Below are 21,247 nucleotides of genomic sequence, written 5' to 3'. Positions count from 1 at the left end.
GAGAGTTGTCTGATCACTCTTTTTCCATAGCCAGAATGGGACTAGACTTGCATGCAGATATTGACTGTACTGCAATGTAAAATCAGTAGCAGAATAAAACTCGTTTTATTCTGGAAACCTGTATATGATGGTGTAACAAAATAGTGTTGACCTTAAAGGATAAATTGAGAATATTATGAGACTAGAAAAAAGAGAACAGAAACATTGATGTATCAGTAAACTATCGATCCACCTAATTATGTACTTAGGTTAGGAAGTCAAGTTTAGTCAATTCTCCTTCAACTAAAGACGTGTCACTATAAACTGCCCATGACTTTTTTTTTTGTCATTGTGGGTCACATATTGAAGATTCTCTTGATGCCGAATTAACAGTCAGAGAAAAGGTGAATAATTCCAGGAACAAATGAGGTTGATGGGTCATGTGTATTATCAGAAAGGTGATTCTGATATTTTGAAGGGAGATATAGCATTTCATGTCTAGATATGGCAGATGAAAGACCATCATAAAAGAATGAGCTCTTAGAATAATTCTGTGGTTTATTTAGAAAACTAATTTCTAATTGTTTCATGGTTATTACTATACATTGAAACCATTTTATTTTGACACACTTGCCAAATTTTGCTTTAATACTGGTAAATCAAATTACCTACAGTCTAAGCAGAATAAGGATTAGTTTTACAGGTGGAATAGTAGAATAAAAGAACTCTTGATGAGAGTCATCAGGTGCCCAAGTCTCTTCTATTTCCTTACTTAACTTGCCCTTGAGCAAGTCACCTACACCTTTTAGCCCTCAGTTTTCTCAACTGCTGTAGGAATTGATTAACCGATGATTTGTTAACTGTCTTTCCACTCTAAAATCAATATATTATGCAGCGATTTTTTTAAAAGATTTTATTTATTTATTCGAGAGAGAGAGAGCAGGGGGAGCAGCAGAGGGATAAGGACAAGCAGACTCTGTGCTGAGTGTGGAGCCTGATGAGGGGCTTGATCCCACGACCCAGAGATCATGACCTGAGCCAAAATCAAGAGTCAGATGCTCAATGGACTGAGCCACCGAGACACCCTGCAGTGATTTTTTTACACTACTTACTACTTTAATGTATCACATTATATTATAGCTAGTTGTCTACTGTTCACATTGCATTGTGAGTTTCTCAAAGGTATAATTTATTTCTTATCTTACAGCCTGTGCAGCTCAGATATGTCAGGTTTTATCTCTTGTAACAACTCCAGTCAACTGAAGCTCTGTGTTGAGCAGAATGCATAGGTTGGGTCAAAGCTATGAGTAAAGAAGGGTATAATTTCAAAGGTGCCAAGTGTTTGCAATTTCCTGTTTAGACAAAATAGATACTCTAACAAATGATAAGTGAATGAATGAATAATTTTATAATGGTACATGTGCCATGAGTTCTCATAAAATAAAATATGTAGCTGTTATAAAGTTTTATTTTTCTGGAGCTTTCCTAGTGGTCATGCCATTGCTAGTTGTTTACAAAGCACATATTAATGCATGAATGAACAAAATTTTTTCCAGACTAGTTCTATCATCTGAATGTAATGTCAATGAGAGGTAATTTAAAAAGCATAAGCTCAGTGAAAGATAGTTAAGATTATTCCATTACTAGACAATGGTGTAATTTACTCTAAAAAAAAACCATTCATTTTCTATCTTGATTATTAACATCTTTTTACATCACTGTATTTTTAACAAGACTTAAGAAGATGTAATCTCTTCTATTTCTGTTTTTTATGCCAACATGCATTGAGAAAAACCTCAAGTCAATATAGAATAGAAAAGAAGATATAAGGATAGCTGGGTAGCTTAGAAGGTAAGAGCATGCAACTCTTGTTCTCAGGATTGTGAGTTTGACCCCCATAATGGGGGTAGAATTTACATAATTTTTTTTATTTTTTGGAAGATTTTATTTATTTATTTATTTATTTGAGAGAGAGATAATGAGATGAGTGAGGGGAGGTGGGAGAGAGAATCCCAAGCAGACTCCTCGCTCAGTACGGAGCCCCATGCAGGGCTCAATCTCATGACCCTGAGATCATGACTCAAGTCAAACACTCAACCAATTGAGCCATCCAGGCACCCCAGAGTTTACGTTCTTAAAAAAAAATAAGATTTAAACAAGAGACAGAATTTGGAGACTTTGGCAGGTCACTGAGAAACCACTTGAGGAAAGGAGCGGAGAGTACATTTTCCATTACAGTGAGAGACAAGGTAGGTTGAGTTCAGCCTTAAATACTCATTAAGAAGTTGGGCCACCTTGTAGGCAGTAAATAAACATAACCAGCGAAGATTTCGCAATTGTAAATAAAACCAGTTTTAAAGAAGGATGAATCTAACAATGGCATGTGAGATGAGTAAGGGTGAGAAACAGACAGGGATAACATGGAAGATATAAGAAGCTGGTATGAAAGCTACTATTAGAAACCTAAATTTAGATGTCAATGTTCCCAGGATGATTGTTGCAACTATATGAAGCACACAGAAAGAGAAAATATCTTTCTTTGGATCCTGAGTATTGTGCTTATCAGATAGCACACCCATTTATCTCATTCACATTTATTTCAAACCTAGCTGCAGATATGAGAAAAGCTACTCCACACTCTCTTCTTATGTTTTTTCCATCAAACCTGGATTAAACTAGACATTCAAGTGCAGAGTCTATATATGTATAACCCAAAGTTTAGCATGGTCCATAGAAATAAATATCTGTTGAATTAATTAGTGATAATTGCATAAACAATAAAAGAATAGATCAGATATTCTTAACAGGTATATAAGATAAACTTTAGCAACAGTTAGGAAGGAGTTAAGAGTAAGTTCAGGAAAGTATAGACTGATAAACTATATGACCTTGACTATTTCATGCCTTTTTTAACTTAGAGGCACTAGATTAGTATAGAAATGACACTGTAGACATTTAGAGCTTGTCTTAGTCTATCAGGGCTGCTGTAACAGAATAGCACGGAATGGGTGGCTTTTGCACAACAGAAAATTTTCTCACAGTTCTTGAGGCTAGGAAGTCCAAAATCAAGGCACTGAGAGATTCAGGGTCTGGTGACAGATGGCCATCTTCCCACTGTGTCTTCACATGATAGAAGGGGTCAGAGAATTCTCTGGGGTATCTTTTATAAAGGCACTACTCCCATTCATACTATATCTCCCAAACACCTCACCTCCAAATACCATCACATTGGGGATTAGATTTCAATATGTGAATTTGGTGTGGGGGAGTGGGATACACATACAGTCTATAGCAGAGCCCTTTTATCTTGACCATTTATGTTAATCTTAAATAAAGGAATGCCCATTTACCTCACCCAAGGGAAAAGAAAATCAATGCACATATGTTCAGATCAGAGACATTTTTCAAGAATTAAGGAACAAACATACCACCTAAGTCTGACGTCGACTGAAATGTTAAATATCACATTCTCTAGTCCTTTGTATCTACTTGGGAAAGGAGGAACACACGTGATACACATGGCATTTTGTCATTCATTCATTGTTCTTCTTATATGCAATTTTGTCATTGAGGAAATAAGTATGACTTAACATTTTTATTTTTGAATTTGTTATACTAAAATTTAATTGCAATTTGTCTTGTATATTCTTGTTTTGAGCTGCTTTCTAATGTCTAATCTTCATTTTAACCAAGTTAGTGGACTGATCCCATGAATTTATGACTTTGTGCTTATAATACTAAGTGATCAAGCTTGGATATCTGGGTTCATTAAAGAGTTATCAACTTGTTCCTCTTTAACTTATGTCATCAAGTAAAGCTGTTTCTGCATTTTTCTTAGTACTCAAAAGTACATTATTAGAATGTGTGTTGGAAATTAAATACCAAGGTCCTAGTAATGGGATATGAGGGCCATTTTTACTTATTTTTAGTCTTCAGTGCATTGTTGGTTGCACTTACTATTTCATCATTATAGACATAAATGTTTTTGTGAAATAGTATTATGTCTAGTATTTTTTTCCAGTAGCAATTAGTTTTTCTATATCAGAGAGTGTGTCCAATTATTTAGGCATGCAAGTTAATATCAGCTTTCTTTAAAAATGTATTAAAACCCATGCCATCATGAATGTAAATCCTTTTATATAAAGTTTTAAAGAAGAAAAAGTTATAAAAAGAAAAATAATGTATATGTATAATATTTTCTTATCATGGTAAGGTAGTTGAAACAAATCATCCTCTGGGAAAAAGAAATACTGTACCAGGGAAATCTTTTAAGTATTCAAGAGTTTATGTCAATAACATTAATCATATCTAATAATCCATGCTTATAGCTGATACCTAGTTTTTTTTATGTTAGAAAATATTTTTAAAATCACATTTCACAGAATTTATATGCTATGTTACTTTTGCTTTGTAGAGGAGAATGGTTTGTATGTCTGTTAGGGTCCAAGAATGCTGGAAATGCCCTATGTGAACCCCTTGAGAAAGTTAAATAAACCCTAAATGAGGGCACAGAAACTGCCATCCCCAGCAGGCTTCTGACTGAGTCATTCAGCATGAGTCCTATTTACAAGAATACTCAATTTAAGCTATCTAGTTGTTTAGATGATTCTTACCCCAAACATTCTCAGAGTGCTTAGTATGTGCACAGCATTCTGTTAAATCCTGCTGAAAAAAAAATGCTTTAAGAATATTTTACACTTTTGCAGCATTTCCCAATAGTTCATATACGTATGTATGTACTTTGTTTCACTTGATTTCCCTCATAGCTCCCGCTATGTGGCATGCGCAATGCTAGGTGCGCAATGCTTGGAGCATTATGTTAAGTAGTGGGTGTGAGGAAGTTCATTTGAAGCAACAAGTAACACAATTTATTCATAAAGCCAGAAAAAGCAGCAAAGAAAAGACAGGATCTAAAGTAAGTGTCAAACAAAACAAGAAAAGAGAGAGTAACTCCTAAGAGAGAAAAAGTGAAAGTGAGGTTTAAGCTTAAGAAAGCAAGCAGCTGCTGTAAGTAATCATTTCATTAAAAGTGCGCTAAATTGTGGAGGTTCTCTCTCAGGAACTGCATACTGTGGACTGAGATTAAGTATAATGGGTTCCCACATGAATTCTTCTCGTTACTTCTCTTGAAAGATCAGTAAATCTACTGAATGGGTAATTTAGGTTTAGTGTTCACAATCCATTCATTTTACTTTTAATCTTCCCTGTTTAGAATTGTAAAACTATAATGTAGGTATGATCCAAAAGAGAAGGGATGAGTCCAAAATGAGACAGTTTCAACTCCTCAGATAGTCTTGACATTGACAGAAATGCAATAAGTTATAGACTTTTTATTCCTGATAGATGGTGGTGGAGCTTCAGCCAGTTAATAAAGTATTGCACACTATTAATTGCAGGAACCAAGTGAAGGACAGCATAGGAAAGATAATCTATACCTCACCCTCCTGAATTCCTTGAATCTTTATGTGATTTTCAATGAAGACTCATCTTAAACTCATTAAGCTTTCCTTTTACTATAATTCAACAGAAAGGACAAAGATTTGAGGACTTTTATCCAGGACAAAAAGAAATCAATAATTTGGGAAGAAAAAGTTCTGGAAAATAAGACAATTATTTAATCACAAGAATGTGATTTTATAAAATAATTTTTCAAAAATGTGAGCCTGAAAAATGACTTATATTCATTATGTTTTCCACTGTGAACCACCAATCAGTTTGTGATATTAGAAAAATAGACAAGCAAATAAAAAGACAACAAAACAAAAAACACCGGCACAGTCTTTCAGAAACATTATTCCTGGAAATAATAAAGCCCCTTCTGATTTTCTGGACTTCTCCTTGGCTTTTCCATTAGACATAGGCCCCATTCTGGGTTCAGAGTGTGCCTATTGATTCCTGATTAATTTGAGTTCCCTATTAGGAGAGCTTCTTTGAAATCCAAGGGGAAAAAGAAATTTTCACACTTAATATAGACCCATACTACAAAAAGTGATAAATATATCAAAGCTTATTTATAAGTATTAAATTATGTTGATTTGAAACTGAATTATGGCTTATAATGTTTATAATTTGCTTTTGTTCACCCATATTAAATCAAAGAGTTTTAACGTATAAATTTCCTTTTCAGATTTCAAAGAAGTAAATAGTCGAGTATAGATGAGAAAATGAAATTTAATAGTACCAATTTATCCTAAGGAAATTAGCAGCATAGGGCATTCTCTGGACAAATATCACATTCCTTGAAATAATTGTTATGACATTTTAATGCATTCTCACCATAATTTATCATTCCCTTGCAAGTGACTGAATCAGACTATGTCTTAACAATTATTTCATGAGAGAATACTTGAATACCATTAGAAGTTCTTATCATAAGACTAATAGAAAGGGAAAAAAAGGAAATACCAGAAAGAAGTGGTTTAAAACAGTACACAATTAAGCATTTCATTTAAATAAATACACATAATTTGAAAAGTGAAAACTTCCAATGACTTGACACACTTTCAGTGAATTCTAAGGAAAGAGAAAAGAATCCAAAGAATTTCTGGAAATTCTCACTTTTATGATTTTTATATAATCCATTGGTCTGTATCAAAATAAAGGCAAGCAACTAAACTTAAATAATTACTAGGATACTGCCTTCTAAGGACAAATGCACCATATTTATTAAAGTAATTCACCTATTCCATCAAAAAATAAAATATCTCTAATCTGAAGTGCTTCTCTTTGGCTTGCAATAAACCTCCTTTCATATGCTCAACTACTGTTAAAAAGAAGTGTTGAGTTCTTTGAAAACATCATGTCAAGCTATATGCATCTATGCTCATTCTGGCCAATTGTTTTTAATTGCAACATGAAAACTGAAGAGTGTATTAGAGTTTTGCTTATGTTGTTATCCGAAAAAAATACCTTATGAGTTGTGAATTCCAGATCTTTGGATGTTCACACACACACACACACAATCTGTCTTTCCTGATAGAGTAAATGAAAGCCAAGATTAAGTAAATGAAAGACTGTACCTGTCATTCTAACATGTAGGATCATCACTAATCCCGTGAACTGATACATCTAAAAGATATTCTCCCTGGTACTTATTGATCGCCTTAACTGCAGTTGTTCTTCAACTGTGTTCTAATCATCGTGATCCCAATAAGAATGAGGTGTTTTGAACCTCCTTTGTGTTTCATAACTACATTGATTAACAGAAATTCAGGCTGACCCTACTCCCTGGTGGTGGTAGTTATGGGAGGAATAAATATTTGCTAAGTAAAGACACATGGCTTTGGGACCAGCAATCTTTCAACTAAACACTCTCATTCTGTTGCCTACAATGTACTTTAAAAAGTAATCATTCAATAAAGCTGCACAAGATAATCTTTTGACTGCTATCTTCTCATAATTAATTTCCATAAGTTGCTATTCCTTTCAAAACTATTGTCTTGCCACAATATAGGCCTGTCTCTGAATGTCAAAGTGATAATTTTGACTCACTGATTATTTTTCCTGTACTTTTAAATATATGAATGTCTATGCATATTTAAATATTTCTTAAATATTGTAGCTGCTAAATCATTATATGAAATATTAAATGTTCAAACTCTTATTAGCAACTGTCGAAAACATAACTTCCATGTGTTCTTAAAATAGGGCATGTTTGATTTCTGTATTGTTGTCATATAAATTGTAAGGACAAAAATGGGCCCTATGACTGAATGTACAAAATTCCCCTTAAACCACCTTGAACTAGGCAGATTTGCAACATTTTAAACTGGCACTTCATCCCTCTTTCAGCAAGCATCCTCTGCAGATTTAATGATCAGGAACATCCTTCTGATGCATGCTGGGAGATATGGCTGCAGGGTACAGACCACAGCAGACAGTGTGTCAGATGAGGCAGAACTTCTTGTTAGGGGTGAGTATGCTAATAGTGCAGTCTGAAGACATGATCACCATAAATTATCATACGAAGGAATTTAAATGCATGGACTTTGAGCACATCAGTACTGTGCATTTTACTTTCAATTTTACAATATATGTCATTTTTGCTTAACCTTTTGCCTTTGAAAAGATTACATGGAAAACTGCTTCTTAGTAATAGACAAAAGCTATAGATCCAACTTCAGGGTCTAAAACACCTTCAGTAGTAAGTGGTCACTTAGTGTTTTACCAACTTATTGCCAAACAGAAATTTTAAACCATTGAGCCACAGATACTTGGTCTACAGAGATAAAATTTGTTTGTGTGTAGATGTGTTTTTCAAATGCAAAGCTAGTGGAATGACTAGGCATTTTTTTCCTCCACTAACTTCTAAATTCTGCTTCCCAAAACAGGAAAACTGCATGCCTAATATGGTGGCATTTGCAACTGTTCAGTGACAGGGGTTTTTTAAGTCTGAAAATGTCAAACAGAATCTGTGAATAAATGACAGTTAAGTGGTTTCTACTATGAACTGGGCTGCCAAATTCTGCAACCTTATAAAGTTACATCTTATTTGAATTAAGTAAATGAGTACAGCACCAATTTCTTTTAGCACATTATTCCCTGGTATGGGAAATGCAGCTCCTAGCATGCATATTCTTTCTCTCTCTCTTTCCTTCCTTCTTTCCTTCCTTCCTTCTTTCCTTCCTTCCTTCCTTCCTTCCTTCCTTCCTTCCTTCCTTCCTTCCATCCTCTCTCTCTCTTCCTTCCTTTCTCTTCTTTTCTTCTTTCTTTTCTTTTCGCTTGAGATACAATATACCTACGGAAAATTCCACAAGTTATTTGTGTACAGGTGTATAAGTCAATGAAAAATAAAATGTGAATACACCATGAAACTAAATTCAAGACAAGAAGTAGACCATTACCAGAATCTCCCCTAGTGCCTCTCCTTTTTTGATTTTAAACAATTACATTTTGAGTGATGTGAGCATTGTATGTTAAGACTCTTTAGATGATCTCTGCAAATAAAAATTCACAATCCATAACAAAAACTTTTATTTTAGATTTACTTGTCTTTTATCTACTTGAAGGGTTTTCCAATCATAATTTTAAAAAATTCATTAATATTATAAAAAATCTCGAGTGGGAAACATAAGACATATAGTAAGCTTCATCATCTCTTTGTTTTAGTTTTATGTATTATCAAAGGTTTGTTGATTTTTGGTAGTGCATCTGTCATTGATCCAAGTAAAATATTGTTTTAAGACAAGTGTGTATCTGAGTGAGTGGTACTCTGTTCATTTTTGGGTGTGTGTGTGTGTGTTCCTGTTCAAATGGTTATTTGAACTTTTCTCCAAATTTATATCAAGAATGTGTATCTGTATTACCCTTTTAAAAAAACATCAACCCTTTAAAGTGTTCATCTTCTCATGATATTCCATTTAGGTAAAAATTTTTCCTTTATGCCTTTTGAAGTTATAAGGCTCATGGAATTACAAAGCCCTATATTGCAGTCAAATTTATGGAAAATTGCCTTCTTCTCTTGCTGTGGTCTGTTTTAGATTATGTGTATTTATTGTGTAGCACTTGCCTAGTAATTTAGAATGATGCTCTTAAAATTGGAGCTTTCCAAATTGAATAACACAATTTAGAAGCAGATAACAAGAAACTAGGTATTTTTACAGGGTTGTGAGGGGCAAATTTAAACCAACATTCTGCTTTGTAAGTAAAATTAAACTCAACAGGGTTTAGAACATAATTCGGGTTCAGCTTTTTTGTGTTCTGCTCTTTTAGCCTTTGGCTTTGTGCCTAGGAGAAGATAAAATGCATAAATGTTGAAATTACACTCAAAAAAATTTTCAAACAGGTTGCTCTTGTCTGAATATTCACGTAACATTCACCTCAAGCTTTCATTCAAAGTCAGTTTGATCAAGTCACCAATGTTCTATTCTATAGTTGCTTTACTTTTCTAAAATTATTAAAAATAGCTTGCCTCTTCTGCCTGGTTGGTCTTAGACAGATTTAAAAACTTAACTAGGGTTTTTGGTTCTTCTTTTTTTAATTTTTACTGTTTTTGTTAAGTTAACAGCTCCTGGTAATTGAAGGAACTTGGATGCTTGACTATTGCTGTTTTTCATGTTGGCTTGTGAAATAATACTCAAAATAGTTTTACCCTGCCATTCTTTCTCCCATTACCATTCATTGATTTATAAATTTGGGAATTATAATAGTACAGGCCACAGGACCAAAGCTGAGCATTTTAAATGGAGTTTTTTTAATGATGGCTACAATCCCAGCAGCAGAATCCTTAAAGTGCATTTATTCAAGTGTGTGTCAGCAAAATGGGAACAGCAAAAACAATTCCATCATACATCTTCCTATGGAGTACCATCATTGAATTGTCTCAGCAGTTCACTTTCCTCAATGTTGAGCATGAAAAGCTTTCTTGGGTGCCAAGGGATAAATTTCTATAACCTTGTAATTCTATTTTAGTGGGGATTTAGGAGACTAAAACTCTGTGTTCCCCAAGATGGATGGAAACTACTTTTTTATCATCTCCTTTCCCATTAAAGATAGTCTATGAAATTCCTTTGTGCATCTTACCAAGTCCTGAAATTTTTCTCCAGGCCTCATAAGGCCATCAGATTGGAGATCAGGTGTGCAGCCCTAGGACCTCATCATTGCCTGACTAGAATCTGAGTGTTCCTATCTAGTAATGCCTCTGCTTCTCTTCCCATTCACTACTTTAAAGCTGTATTTCCCCCAAATGCTTGTTTCCACTAGTGCTTCATTTGCTTGTGAATGTCAGTTCTATTATTCACCTCTTTTCCACTATTTTTATCATCCTCCAAAAATTGAATTTTCCCATCTATAATCATCTGAAGCATAAAATCACTTGCTGTCACATATTTAATATTCAGTGAAGCAGCACCACAAATAATTTGGAGAGCCATAATAGAAGTAATGAATATGTTAAAATAAATTATTTTGCTGAAATACAAAAGGAAGTTAAAGCCACACCTGGACATCTGTGCACAATTCAAGTCACTTATTCAAGTGTGATATAGCAACAAAACAGAAAGTAAGGCTAGACAATGCTATAGAGAACCTCTTTACAGATAGAACTGTATTTTGTTATCCAGGGCAAAGGAGATTGATCATTAAAAGGTAACACAGGAGGATACATGTTTTGTAAAGAACTGATACTCCCAAGGATTATGGGAGATGATCAAACACAATATTAAAAACTCCAGAGAAAGGATTGTTAGTTTTTTGTTATTTTATTTTACAAAAAATAAATGTTAGAACTATGTTTCCCCAAGCCAATGTAAGAGTAGGAAACTATCTTGGTTTAAAGAACTAAATGTGTTTAGCTGAGCTGCGGTAACTGGGACCAGAGCATGAGTTCTGTTTATTCTGCCCAGAGGCAGAAGAAAGAGTTTAAAAATTCACTTCGTCATGCAAATTTTATATTCATATTACTCTGTTTATTAATACAAAACAGTAGGTCAAGAACTCTTGGAATAGTCAAAGAATAATCAATCTTTTGGCTCCTCCTGAATGCGTACCCTATATGTTCTCCTTTCTCAAAACTTGGACAACAATTTTCATTTCCTGTGTTACAGCTTACGGAATGAATCCGATGTTTATTAAATTGAATTTGAGAAGAAAAACTCCACCTTAGGATATAACTTGTTGAGAGATATCTCACTGTTTTTAACCACTCACCTCTTCTTATTCAACTTGGTGTTCAACCTTTCAATTTTATTTGCTTTAAACTTTCCATCAATTCAATTCTATTTATTCTTTTCAAGAAAGCTTTTTTCCTTGAATATTTTACCTTTAATCTCTTGCAACCCACCTAATCACTTTTCACTGCAAATCTAAAACTATTAAAAGTTTGACTATTTTGTTAATTAAGTAAGTCAACAGGTATATATTGATAATTTGGTATTCATTTACTCACCCATTCATTAGATACCTGCTCTGTATCAAGCTCTATCTAGGCACGTGGATGGAAAGATGAAGGCGCCAAAGTCTCAGCCCTCGGTGTGGCCCTATGGCCATTAGTGTGAGAGGCATCTTTGGGAATGACATGAGAAACGCTAAGAAAGTAAATCTCGCTGGATAACTTTCAGTCTTTTAGGGGAAATAATGCAATACTAGGAGAAAACACAGGCATAGTTACAGGACTACATAATTTGTGGGAAGAAGTGCAAACTAAATATGCAGAGCCCCTTGGTCAAAACTTCTAAAGAATTTCAAGACAATAACAGCAGAGCACTTATCCAAGTATGGGGACGCTCTAAAGTAGGGACCCTGAGTGACTGCGTAGGTAGCACAGCCATGAAGCCAGCCTGCTATAGCTATTACATTATGTAGTACTCTACAAGAAGAAAAGTACTTTAGCAAAGGATGCTAAAATATCTTTATTTTTCAATTACAACAAAGTTGTCTAAATGTTTTCTTGGCTTAGCATATTAGAACCTATTCAGAGGTTTTATCAGCTTTTTATATGAAATATCTTTTAATTATTCTACTCCATTTTGAAAGATTTTGTTTATTGTGTTAATCATTAATTCATATTTCTATTTTAATTTCCACCAAAACCTCTTATCGTCATGTGCTAGTTGGTGTTACCAAACTAGATGATTTAGATCTCATCAACAGCAGAGACTTTACATTTTAGCTACTTATGAAGTGTTACCTGTTTCGTTTCATTTTGTTTTGTTTCCAAATTAACCCAAAGATATCAATTACTACCTGATGGAAACCAGTTTGGAAACTTTGGATAAATTCTGTCCAAACTATAATTTTCAGTGATTCTCACTAGCAAAAGAGGAAAGTCTGAGAATTCTCTGCTTTTTGCCCTTGGAAGGATGCAAGTACTATAACTTTCCCAATACAAAGGAAAATTCAAGCTAGGTGAAAATCTTGAACATATTTCTATTTTGAGTTTCTGATTTGAGAAATAAGTAGTATTAATGTGTTAAAATGTTCTATCTTTATATATCTCATAGAACTATCCTTGTGAACCACATAGATTTCAAACTGAAATAAATGCTTATCTTAGCACTGGCCTAGCATAGCATCTTGCCATTTCTGAAAGTTTCAAGCTTTAAAATGTACAAGTATTTAACACAAGTATCTTTTGGAAGATAGAGTTTGCATAGTTTTTCTTCCTCACCATTACGCAATGACTTTGTACTTGGAGATTGCACAAGCCTTCATATGGTAGAGTAATGTGTTGGACTCAAGAATCTCTACTAAAAAAAAAATTCTAATGGAAAGAAAAAGAGCCAGTAGTCACAAAAGCAAAGCTGAGTTTGCCAACATTTGGGGATCACAGGACAATGACAAATGTTTTCAGTGTAATTTTAATCTTAATTAATAGTAATAGTAAATGAATTTGCCAATAATTTATGTTTTAGAGCAGAATGGAGGTTACTCAGTTCATATATTTGCTTTTGTAACAAATTATCTTTAAAATAGTTATATAAAATATCTTCCTTCTTAAAGAAAATCTCATCTCATTCATGCAGTGTCTTATTGAAATATCCTACAGCACTGGGAAATTTTAGATCACTACTATCACTAGTATTGGATAAAATAACTTATACCAATGACTTATTTTTCTAGCTTAGAATTTTTTAACATTAACGTTTTTGTTAAAAAAGTTTGACATTAAACTTTTTTTTTTTTTTTGGTTAATCATGTTGCTGTGAACCACATTTAGTTGGTTCATTGAAGTGATAGTTAACTGAAGTGATTTGATTGATGAAATGATTGAAGCAAAATGAATAAATAAATTATACAACCAATTGATGGAGACTAAGTTGTATATTTTATTCACTCAGTGAGTGTCAAGAACTGCTAGAAGCTAAGTTTTCCTTTAGGCACTGATAATTTCTGTCAATTGACTTAGACTTTTTTTTTTTTACTATTATTTTATTTTTTTTTTATTAATAATGATTTTTTATTATATTATGTTAGTCACCATACAGTACATCCCCGGTTTTCGATGTAAGGCTCGATGATTCATTAGTTGTGTATAACACCCAGTGCACCATGCAATATGTGCCCTCCTTACTACCCATCACCAGTCTATCCCATTCCCCCACCCCCTCCCCTCTGTAGCCCTCAGTTTGTTTCTCATAGTCCATAGTCTCTCATGTTTCATTCCCCCTTCTGATTACCCCCCCTTTCTTTATCCCTTTCTTCCCCTACTGATCATTCTAGTTCTTATGTTCCATAGATGAGAGAAATCATATGATAGTTGTCTTTCTCTGCTTGACTTATTTCACTAAGCATTATCTCCTCCAGTGCCGTCCATGTTGTAGCAAATGTTGAGAACTCATTCTTTCTGATTGCTGAGTAATATTCCATTGTGTATATGGACCACAAATTCTTAATCCAGTCATCTGTTGCAGGGCATCTCGGCTCCTTCCACGATTTAGCTATTGTGGACATTGCTGCTATGAACATTGGGGTGCATATGGCCCTTCTCTTCACTACGTCTTTATCTTTGGGGTAAACACCCAGTAGTGCAATGGCTGGATCATAGGGTAGCTCAATTTTTAACTTTTTAAAGGACCTCCACACGGTTTTCCAGAGTGGCTGTACCAACTTGCATTCCCACCAACAATGTAGGAGGGATCCCCTTTCTCCACATCCTCTCCAACAATTGTTGTTTCTTGCCTTGTCTATTTTTGCCATTCTAACTGGCGTAAGGTGGTATCTCAGTGTGGTTTTGATTTGAATTTCCTTGATGGCTAATGATTTTGAACATTTTTTCATGTGTTTGTTAGCCATTTGTATGTCTTCATTGGAAAAGTGTCTGTTCATATCTTCTGCCCATTTTTTGATTTGTTTATTTGTTTCTCGTGTATTGAGTTTGAGAAGTTCTTTGTAGATCTTGGATACCAGTCCTTTATCTGTAGTGTCATTTGCAAATATCTTCTCCCATTCCGTGGGCTGCCTCTTAGTTTTTCTGACTGTTTCCTTGGCTGTGCAGAAACTTTTAATCTTGATGAAGTCCCATAAATTCATTTTATCTTTTGTTTCTCTTGCCTTTGGGGATGTATCATGAAAAAGGTTGCTTTGGCCGATGTCGTAGAGGTTGCTGCCTATGTTCTCCTCTAGAATTTTGATGGATTCCTGTCTCACATCGAGGTCTTTCATCCATTTGGAGTTTATTTTTGTGTATGGTGTGAGATAGTGGTCAAGTTTCATTCTTTTGCATGTAGCTGTCCAATTTTCCCAGCACCATTTATTGAAGAGACTGTCTTTTTCCCACCGGATGTTTTTTCCTGCTTTATCAAATATTAGTTGCCCAAAGAGCTGAGGGTCCATTTCTGGGCTCTCTATTCTGTTCCATTGGTCTATGTGTCTGTTTTTGTGCCAGTACCATGCTGTCTTTGTGATCACAGCTTTGTAGTACAGCTCGAAATCTGGCATTGTGATGCCCCCAGCTTTGTTTTTCCTTTTCAACAGTTCCTTGGAGATTCGGGGTCTTTTCTGGTTCCATACAAATTTAAGGACTATTTGTTCCAGTTCTTTGAAAAACGTTCTCGGTATTTTGATCGGGATAGCATTGAAAGTGTAGATTGCTCTGGGTAGCATGGACATTTTAACTATGTTACAATTGACTTAGACTTTTGCAGGTTTCTTGATAGGAGCATTTTGCTATTTTGAAGCAAGTACTCTGACTTCACCGCCATTTTGAGAAAAATCTAATCAGCTGGATTTTATATTATACATGTTTTTGAGTCACAAACTGTATTGTGATCACATTTCACTATGTATTTTGTCCCACAGACTAAGCTATTTTTCTTACATATCCATCTTAATATAAAAATGACATTTACTATTACTTTACATTTACATAAACTTGTTGAGATAAGTTCTTGGTGTGTGGGTTATGTTTTAAGTGCTGATTTTATTCATTGTTTAGTGAGTGCCTACTATATGCCAGGACAGTTCTTTTTTTTTATTTTAATGTTTTTTTATTATATATATATATATATATATATATATATATATATATATATATAAACCAGTACATCCCTGGTTTCTGATGTAAAGTTCGATGATTCATTAGTTGTGTATAACACCCAATGCACCGTGCAATACGTGCTCTCCTTACTACCCATCACCAGTCTATCCCATTCCCCCACCCCCCTCCCCTCTGAAGCCCTCAGTTTATTTCTCATAGTCCATAGTCTCTCATGCTTCATTCCCCCTTCTGATTACCCCAGGACAGTTCTAGTATGCAAGAGGGAGAAGTGTGAGATGGGATTGGGTATAAGTGCCTTCTAATGCCACGGTAGAGAGCTTAACCTTTATGCTGAAAGTTATGGACATCTATAAAAGGACCAACGCAGGAAGGGGACATGAGTAGATATATAAGAAGATCATTCTGATAACTCCAGAGGGTGTTTTAGAGGAGAGTGAGACCATTGGTTGCTAATAGACCAAGAAGGAAGTTATAGCAGTAATCATCACAAGAAATAAGAAAGGTCTGAAAAAAGGCAATAATAATGGAGATTAAAAAGAGTGTACATATTCAAAAAATAAGAAGGAGACAGAATCTATAGAACCTGGTAGCTCACTATCTATGAAAAATGAGAAGGAAGAGTCAAGAATGAATGCCAATTGTGATGCTTAATTGAGGGATCAATGGCAGTGAGAACATACATTCTGGTTAGACCAAGACAGTTCCAAGTTAAACTACGAGTGGCAGAGTATTATTAGTGAAACCCTTTCACTCTCAAAATTGTCCTGGTTTAGATAAATTATGTGGTCACCCTAATGAGTGATCATGCTTTTCATGTAGTCTGTAAGGTAAGGAGAGAAGTGGATTGGTGGTAAAGGAAGAGCATTTAAGATAAGGCTCTCCAAAAAGAAATACTCTGTAAGCAAATAGATTTGTGGCTATGGACCTAGGAAAGAAACACTGTAGTTGAGATGTAGATTTGAGCACAATCAGATGGAAATGAAAGTACAGAAAGAGCGTATAAAGAATGAGAAGAGAAAAACACTCAATATAGAACCCCAAAGAAAACTAAAGTTGAAAAGGAGAGGAATATACAAAAATTGGGAAGTGGCTGCTGGAGACAGCAAGCTACTAGGAAGAAAGCAAAGGAAATCAAGTCATAGAGACAAAGAGAAAAGAGAATTTCAGGAAAGACAAGGTAGGCAACAGTGTCAAGTACAAGTAAAATAAGAACCAATATCTACCATTAGGTTGAGCAATTTGAAATCAGGTGATGGGACTCCAGGAAACAAACTGAGGGTTTTAGAGGGAAGGTGGGCAGGAGGACGGGCTGGCCCAGTGAAGGGTATTAAGGAGGGCACATATTGCATGGAGCACTGGGTGTTATATGCAAACAATGAATCATGGAACACTACATCAAAAGCTAATGATGCACTGTATGGTGACTAACATATCATAATTTTTTTTTTAATTTTTTTAAAAAGAAAAAAAAAGAAAGCAGTTGATGACTTTGGCAAGGGCAAATTCAATGGCATGATGGGTGTAATAACCAAATTACAGTAGGAGGAAAGAGGCAAGCAATGATGTATAAGAGGAAACCATGGGCTTTGAAGTCAGATAGACCATTTCACATCCTCCAAGCTCTTGTTGGTCTGTAACTTTGGACAGGTTGCTTATCTTTAACCTTGCTCACTTTTCACTCATTCATTAAACACTGATTCATCAAACATTTATAAAGCACAAATATGTGGCAGGCACTATACTAAGAACCAGCTAGCCATGAACAACTTGTGTTCCTGACATGGAAGAACATGTCTTTTTACAATATAATATAAGGAATGCTGTTACAGACATATGAGCAACACATTTTACTCTGATCATAAGCCCCATTAATAATCATAAAAAACAAGGATTTATTAAGGTTTTCCCACATGCCAGGCACTGTTCCTATATGAATTATTTCACTCTATCCATTTATCATATCATATAAAAACAATGAGAGGAATACTATTTTTAGTTCCAATTTGCAAATAAGAAAACTAAGGCTTAGGGAGGTTTAGGACTTGTTGAATGTCACCCTAATAAGTGGAATAGTGAGTAGAGTCCAGGTAGACTAATTTCAAAGTGAGCATTTTAAATTGTTATACCACCTTCCATCATCAATTGCCAGATTGTTTTCATTTTATTCATTATTGTATTCTCTGGACCTACTTAGTTCTTGACACATTATAGTTCGTGATGAATATTAATAAATATTTGTGGAAGGAAGGTAGAAAGAAAGAGAAGGAAAGGGCAAAGCAGGAAGGAAGAAAAGAAGGAAAAAGGAAGGAAGAAAGGAATAAAGAGGGAGGGGAAAGAAAAGAGTCCTATTAGAAGGGATGGAGTGACAAGCTCTACATAGGAGTCAGAGAATTTATATAGTGGGCTAGATTTAAGTCATTCTTAAGGTAAAAACGAGAACAGAAGATAATCTACATCATCTTGCAAATAAGCTGTTTTTCACTTACATCTGCCTCTAAGGGTAGGCCTCATGCTCTCTAATCCTCTAAAGTTTCTAATCTTTGACCACATGACCAGGAGGCTCAACATTACTGATCACCACTTTCTGTCTTATTTTTTGCTCTAAATGACCACTAAGCTTACTGACAAGGCTGAACTTCCTCTGACCACCAATCATATAAGATGTCAAATTCTAATGATTATTTTCTCAGGACATCTTGTGGGACTTCTTATCCAGACACGCTAGGCTTTGATAGAAAAGAATCACTTCTGGACAAAATGTCACCAGGAATACTAAGCAATAATAAAGAAAGAGACCTCTTTTTGCATGATATCTTCTCATTCTCTCATTTTAAACCTTCTTATGATTGCCACAATTATGAGGGAAGAACAAAATTCCCAGCTATTTTAAAAAGCACCTGACCTTCATTTCAATCCTTACTACTGGTCTTTCAAACCTTTGATATTCATTGTTTCTCACCCACTCATATGTAAAGTATGCCAAAAATCATGAAAACAAAACAACACAAAACAAAAAAAAATGGTATTTGGTGTTCAGAAGTTTGTTCTTAAACTAACCAAACTAACCAATATTACTTGGGCTAAATATTGGAAGTACATTTTACCTGTGTTCATTTGTTTGAATTGTTTGGAAAAATCATCTACTTACTTTTCATAGTTTTTATAGATATAGGACTAAACCAAACAGCAATCCTTTCTAACATGTGACCTTTTAAATTTCCTGAATGCATTTGTTTTCTGTGACTGTTACCTAGATTGTTTTAGCATGTTTTTTTTTCAGTATTAGGTAGTAATTTGTTTTCATGTAAAGCCTAGAATACACAGTTTCACAAGCCATATAGATACTACATAGCCCTTCTTTCATAAACTGTAAGTGGTCACCAAGAACCTAAGTTTCAAGCGAAAGATCTGTGAAATATCAGCCCAATACTGGTCACATCTCCAAAACAATGGACAACTGGTAAGTTCACTTTAATCCCTATCCTAAAATCTTGTTTTATTTCAACCTATGTTCCAAAATACTCAATTCTTAATTATTCTCTTGATTTTGTCTAGCATCATACAACACGTAACCGGTCTCTGAATGATTCTTCATTGAACAACACAAAATCCATGAATATTGAGCAGAGAGAGGACTCTCACCGATTGAAAGAAACTTTTGCTGACTTTTACTGAAGACTAGATTTTGTCCTCCTAAACACCTGGCAAAGGTAATGTCTCCATTTCACTAAGTACTCCTTAATTTGGAATTACAAAGGCAATTAGCTCTCTAATGGGTTAGAGCAACTGAGGTGAGAGAGTAGGGGAGAAAATGCACTGCAGATGATGTCTGTTAATGCCAAGAAAAAAAAATGACTCTGAATAATTCTTGGTAAAAATCTTTCTTATAAATGTCTTCCCCTCTTTTTTTTTTCATTTTTCAAAACTAGAGTGTGTCTAACTTTATTGCTCAGTATGTATGAGGAAAATCTAATTTGACACCTTATATGTAAAGATTGGCAGTCACGAACACATGGATCTCTACCCTATTATTGAGTATATCAGTAGACTTTACCTTCAGAAACTTCTGGATCATTGCTGAAGTACCTAAAAACTGAAGAGGAAAGGGAAAAAGATAGCTCCCAGCTTTATAAAAAAAAACAGTTCATTAAAATAGAAAATAACCACTATAAGATTCAAACTGGGCAGGTATTGATAAAAGCTGAGATATAAAAGTGACAGCTGCAAGGTTGTTTATTGCAGTGAGAAAATAAAATTGCATGAACTTAAGGTGTATGAAAAGTAACAAAGAAAGGTTTGCTGTGCTTGCATTTCATTTAGAAAAGAAATATCTTTGGGCAACCAGAGCACTTAGTACTAGACCTAGTTTATAGCTGGTGCTCAATAAATGTTAGTTGAATCTCAATAGCCTGATTTAAAAATGACTCGAGTTGTTTAAAACTGCTGTAATAGTAACCAGTTTATAAAGCCAATGCAGTGTAACATCATAAAAATAACCCAGGCCCAGGTTTCCATCTTACTCTGACACTAGCTGAATAACCACAGGCAAGTCATTTTACCTCTTTTGGATTCTTCATTTGTAGAATAGGCATATAATATCTAATTTGCAGATTTAATAGGAGAATGAAATGAGATTTTAAATGGTAGAATGCTTCTTAGTAAATTCAGATATTATTGTCGATATTCTTAATTAGAGAAAGAATTTTTATTTTCCTAATCTTTAGGGTTAAGGAATGAATTTGTATTTTATGGTATATATGGGCAGGAAAATGGTATACATTTCTCCAACAGTCAATTCTATTTGATTATCCATTGACTAAAATATCCAATAATATTCTGATTATTTTGTCCATCTTGTCCACTTAGAATTTGATAATACGTTCTAAAGATGATTGGGAACATTTTGACTGCCTCTCCTTCCTCGGGGTCAAAATGGCATGTTGATAGATTTGGGATAATTATGTTCTCTGCTGGTTTATGGTCATTAGGATAAACTGAAACACCATCAAGACCATCTTAGTATATTCAGTAAGCTGAAACAATGAAATCTTGCATTACTTTCCTGAAGCGGGTTGTTTATATTAGCACATATTTACATGCATTGAAGATTCCATTGTGATGGCTTCCTTCCTTGAGCAAAATGCAATAGCTATCTTTGTGTACAAAGGAATTTCCCAAATGTGAAATAAATGTTGAAGGGCTTCAAATACAGTTATACAAAGGAATCAATCAAAAGAATAAGATTGAGTTTAAAAAAAAAGTTAAAAAGTTAAATACACAAATTCTATTTCATTCTAGAAAAGATGTGTAGATGAACCCATGATAGATAGTTGT

The 21,247-nt window shown here is 34.5% G+C and overlaps 1 protein-coding gene across 5 annotated transcripts in view; it reads left to right on the top strand.

Moving 5' to 3' along the window:
- The window catches only part of CNTN5 (contactin 5), a 1,325,220-nt gene that overhangs the window by 1,181,399 nt on the left and 122,574 nt on the right, over positions 1-21,247 (top strand). For all 5 annotated transcript variants that reach the window (XM_045790825.2, XM_087868224.1, XM_045790823.2 and 2 more), the window contains one exon: positions 7,771-7,891. In XM_045790825.2, the coding sequence (XP_045646781.1) occupies positions 7,771-7,891 (121 nt within the window). The remainder of the gene's footprint in view (positions 1-7,770; positions 7,892-21,247) is intronic.

The sequence above is a fragment of the Ursus americanus genome, chromosome 16 (genome assembly GCF_024610735.1).
Source record: "Ursus americanus isolate L20-20 chromosome 16, mUrsAme1.1.p, whole genome shotgun sequence".
Classification (NCBI taxonomy): Eukaryota; Metazoa; Chordata; class Mammalia; order Carnivora; family Ursidae; genus Ursus; species Ursus americanus.
This window is presented reverse-complemented; position numbering and strand designations above follow the sequence as displayed.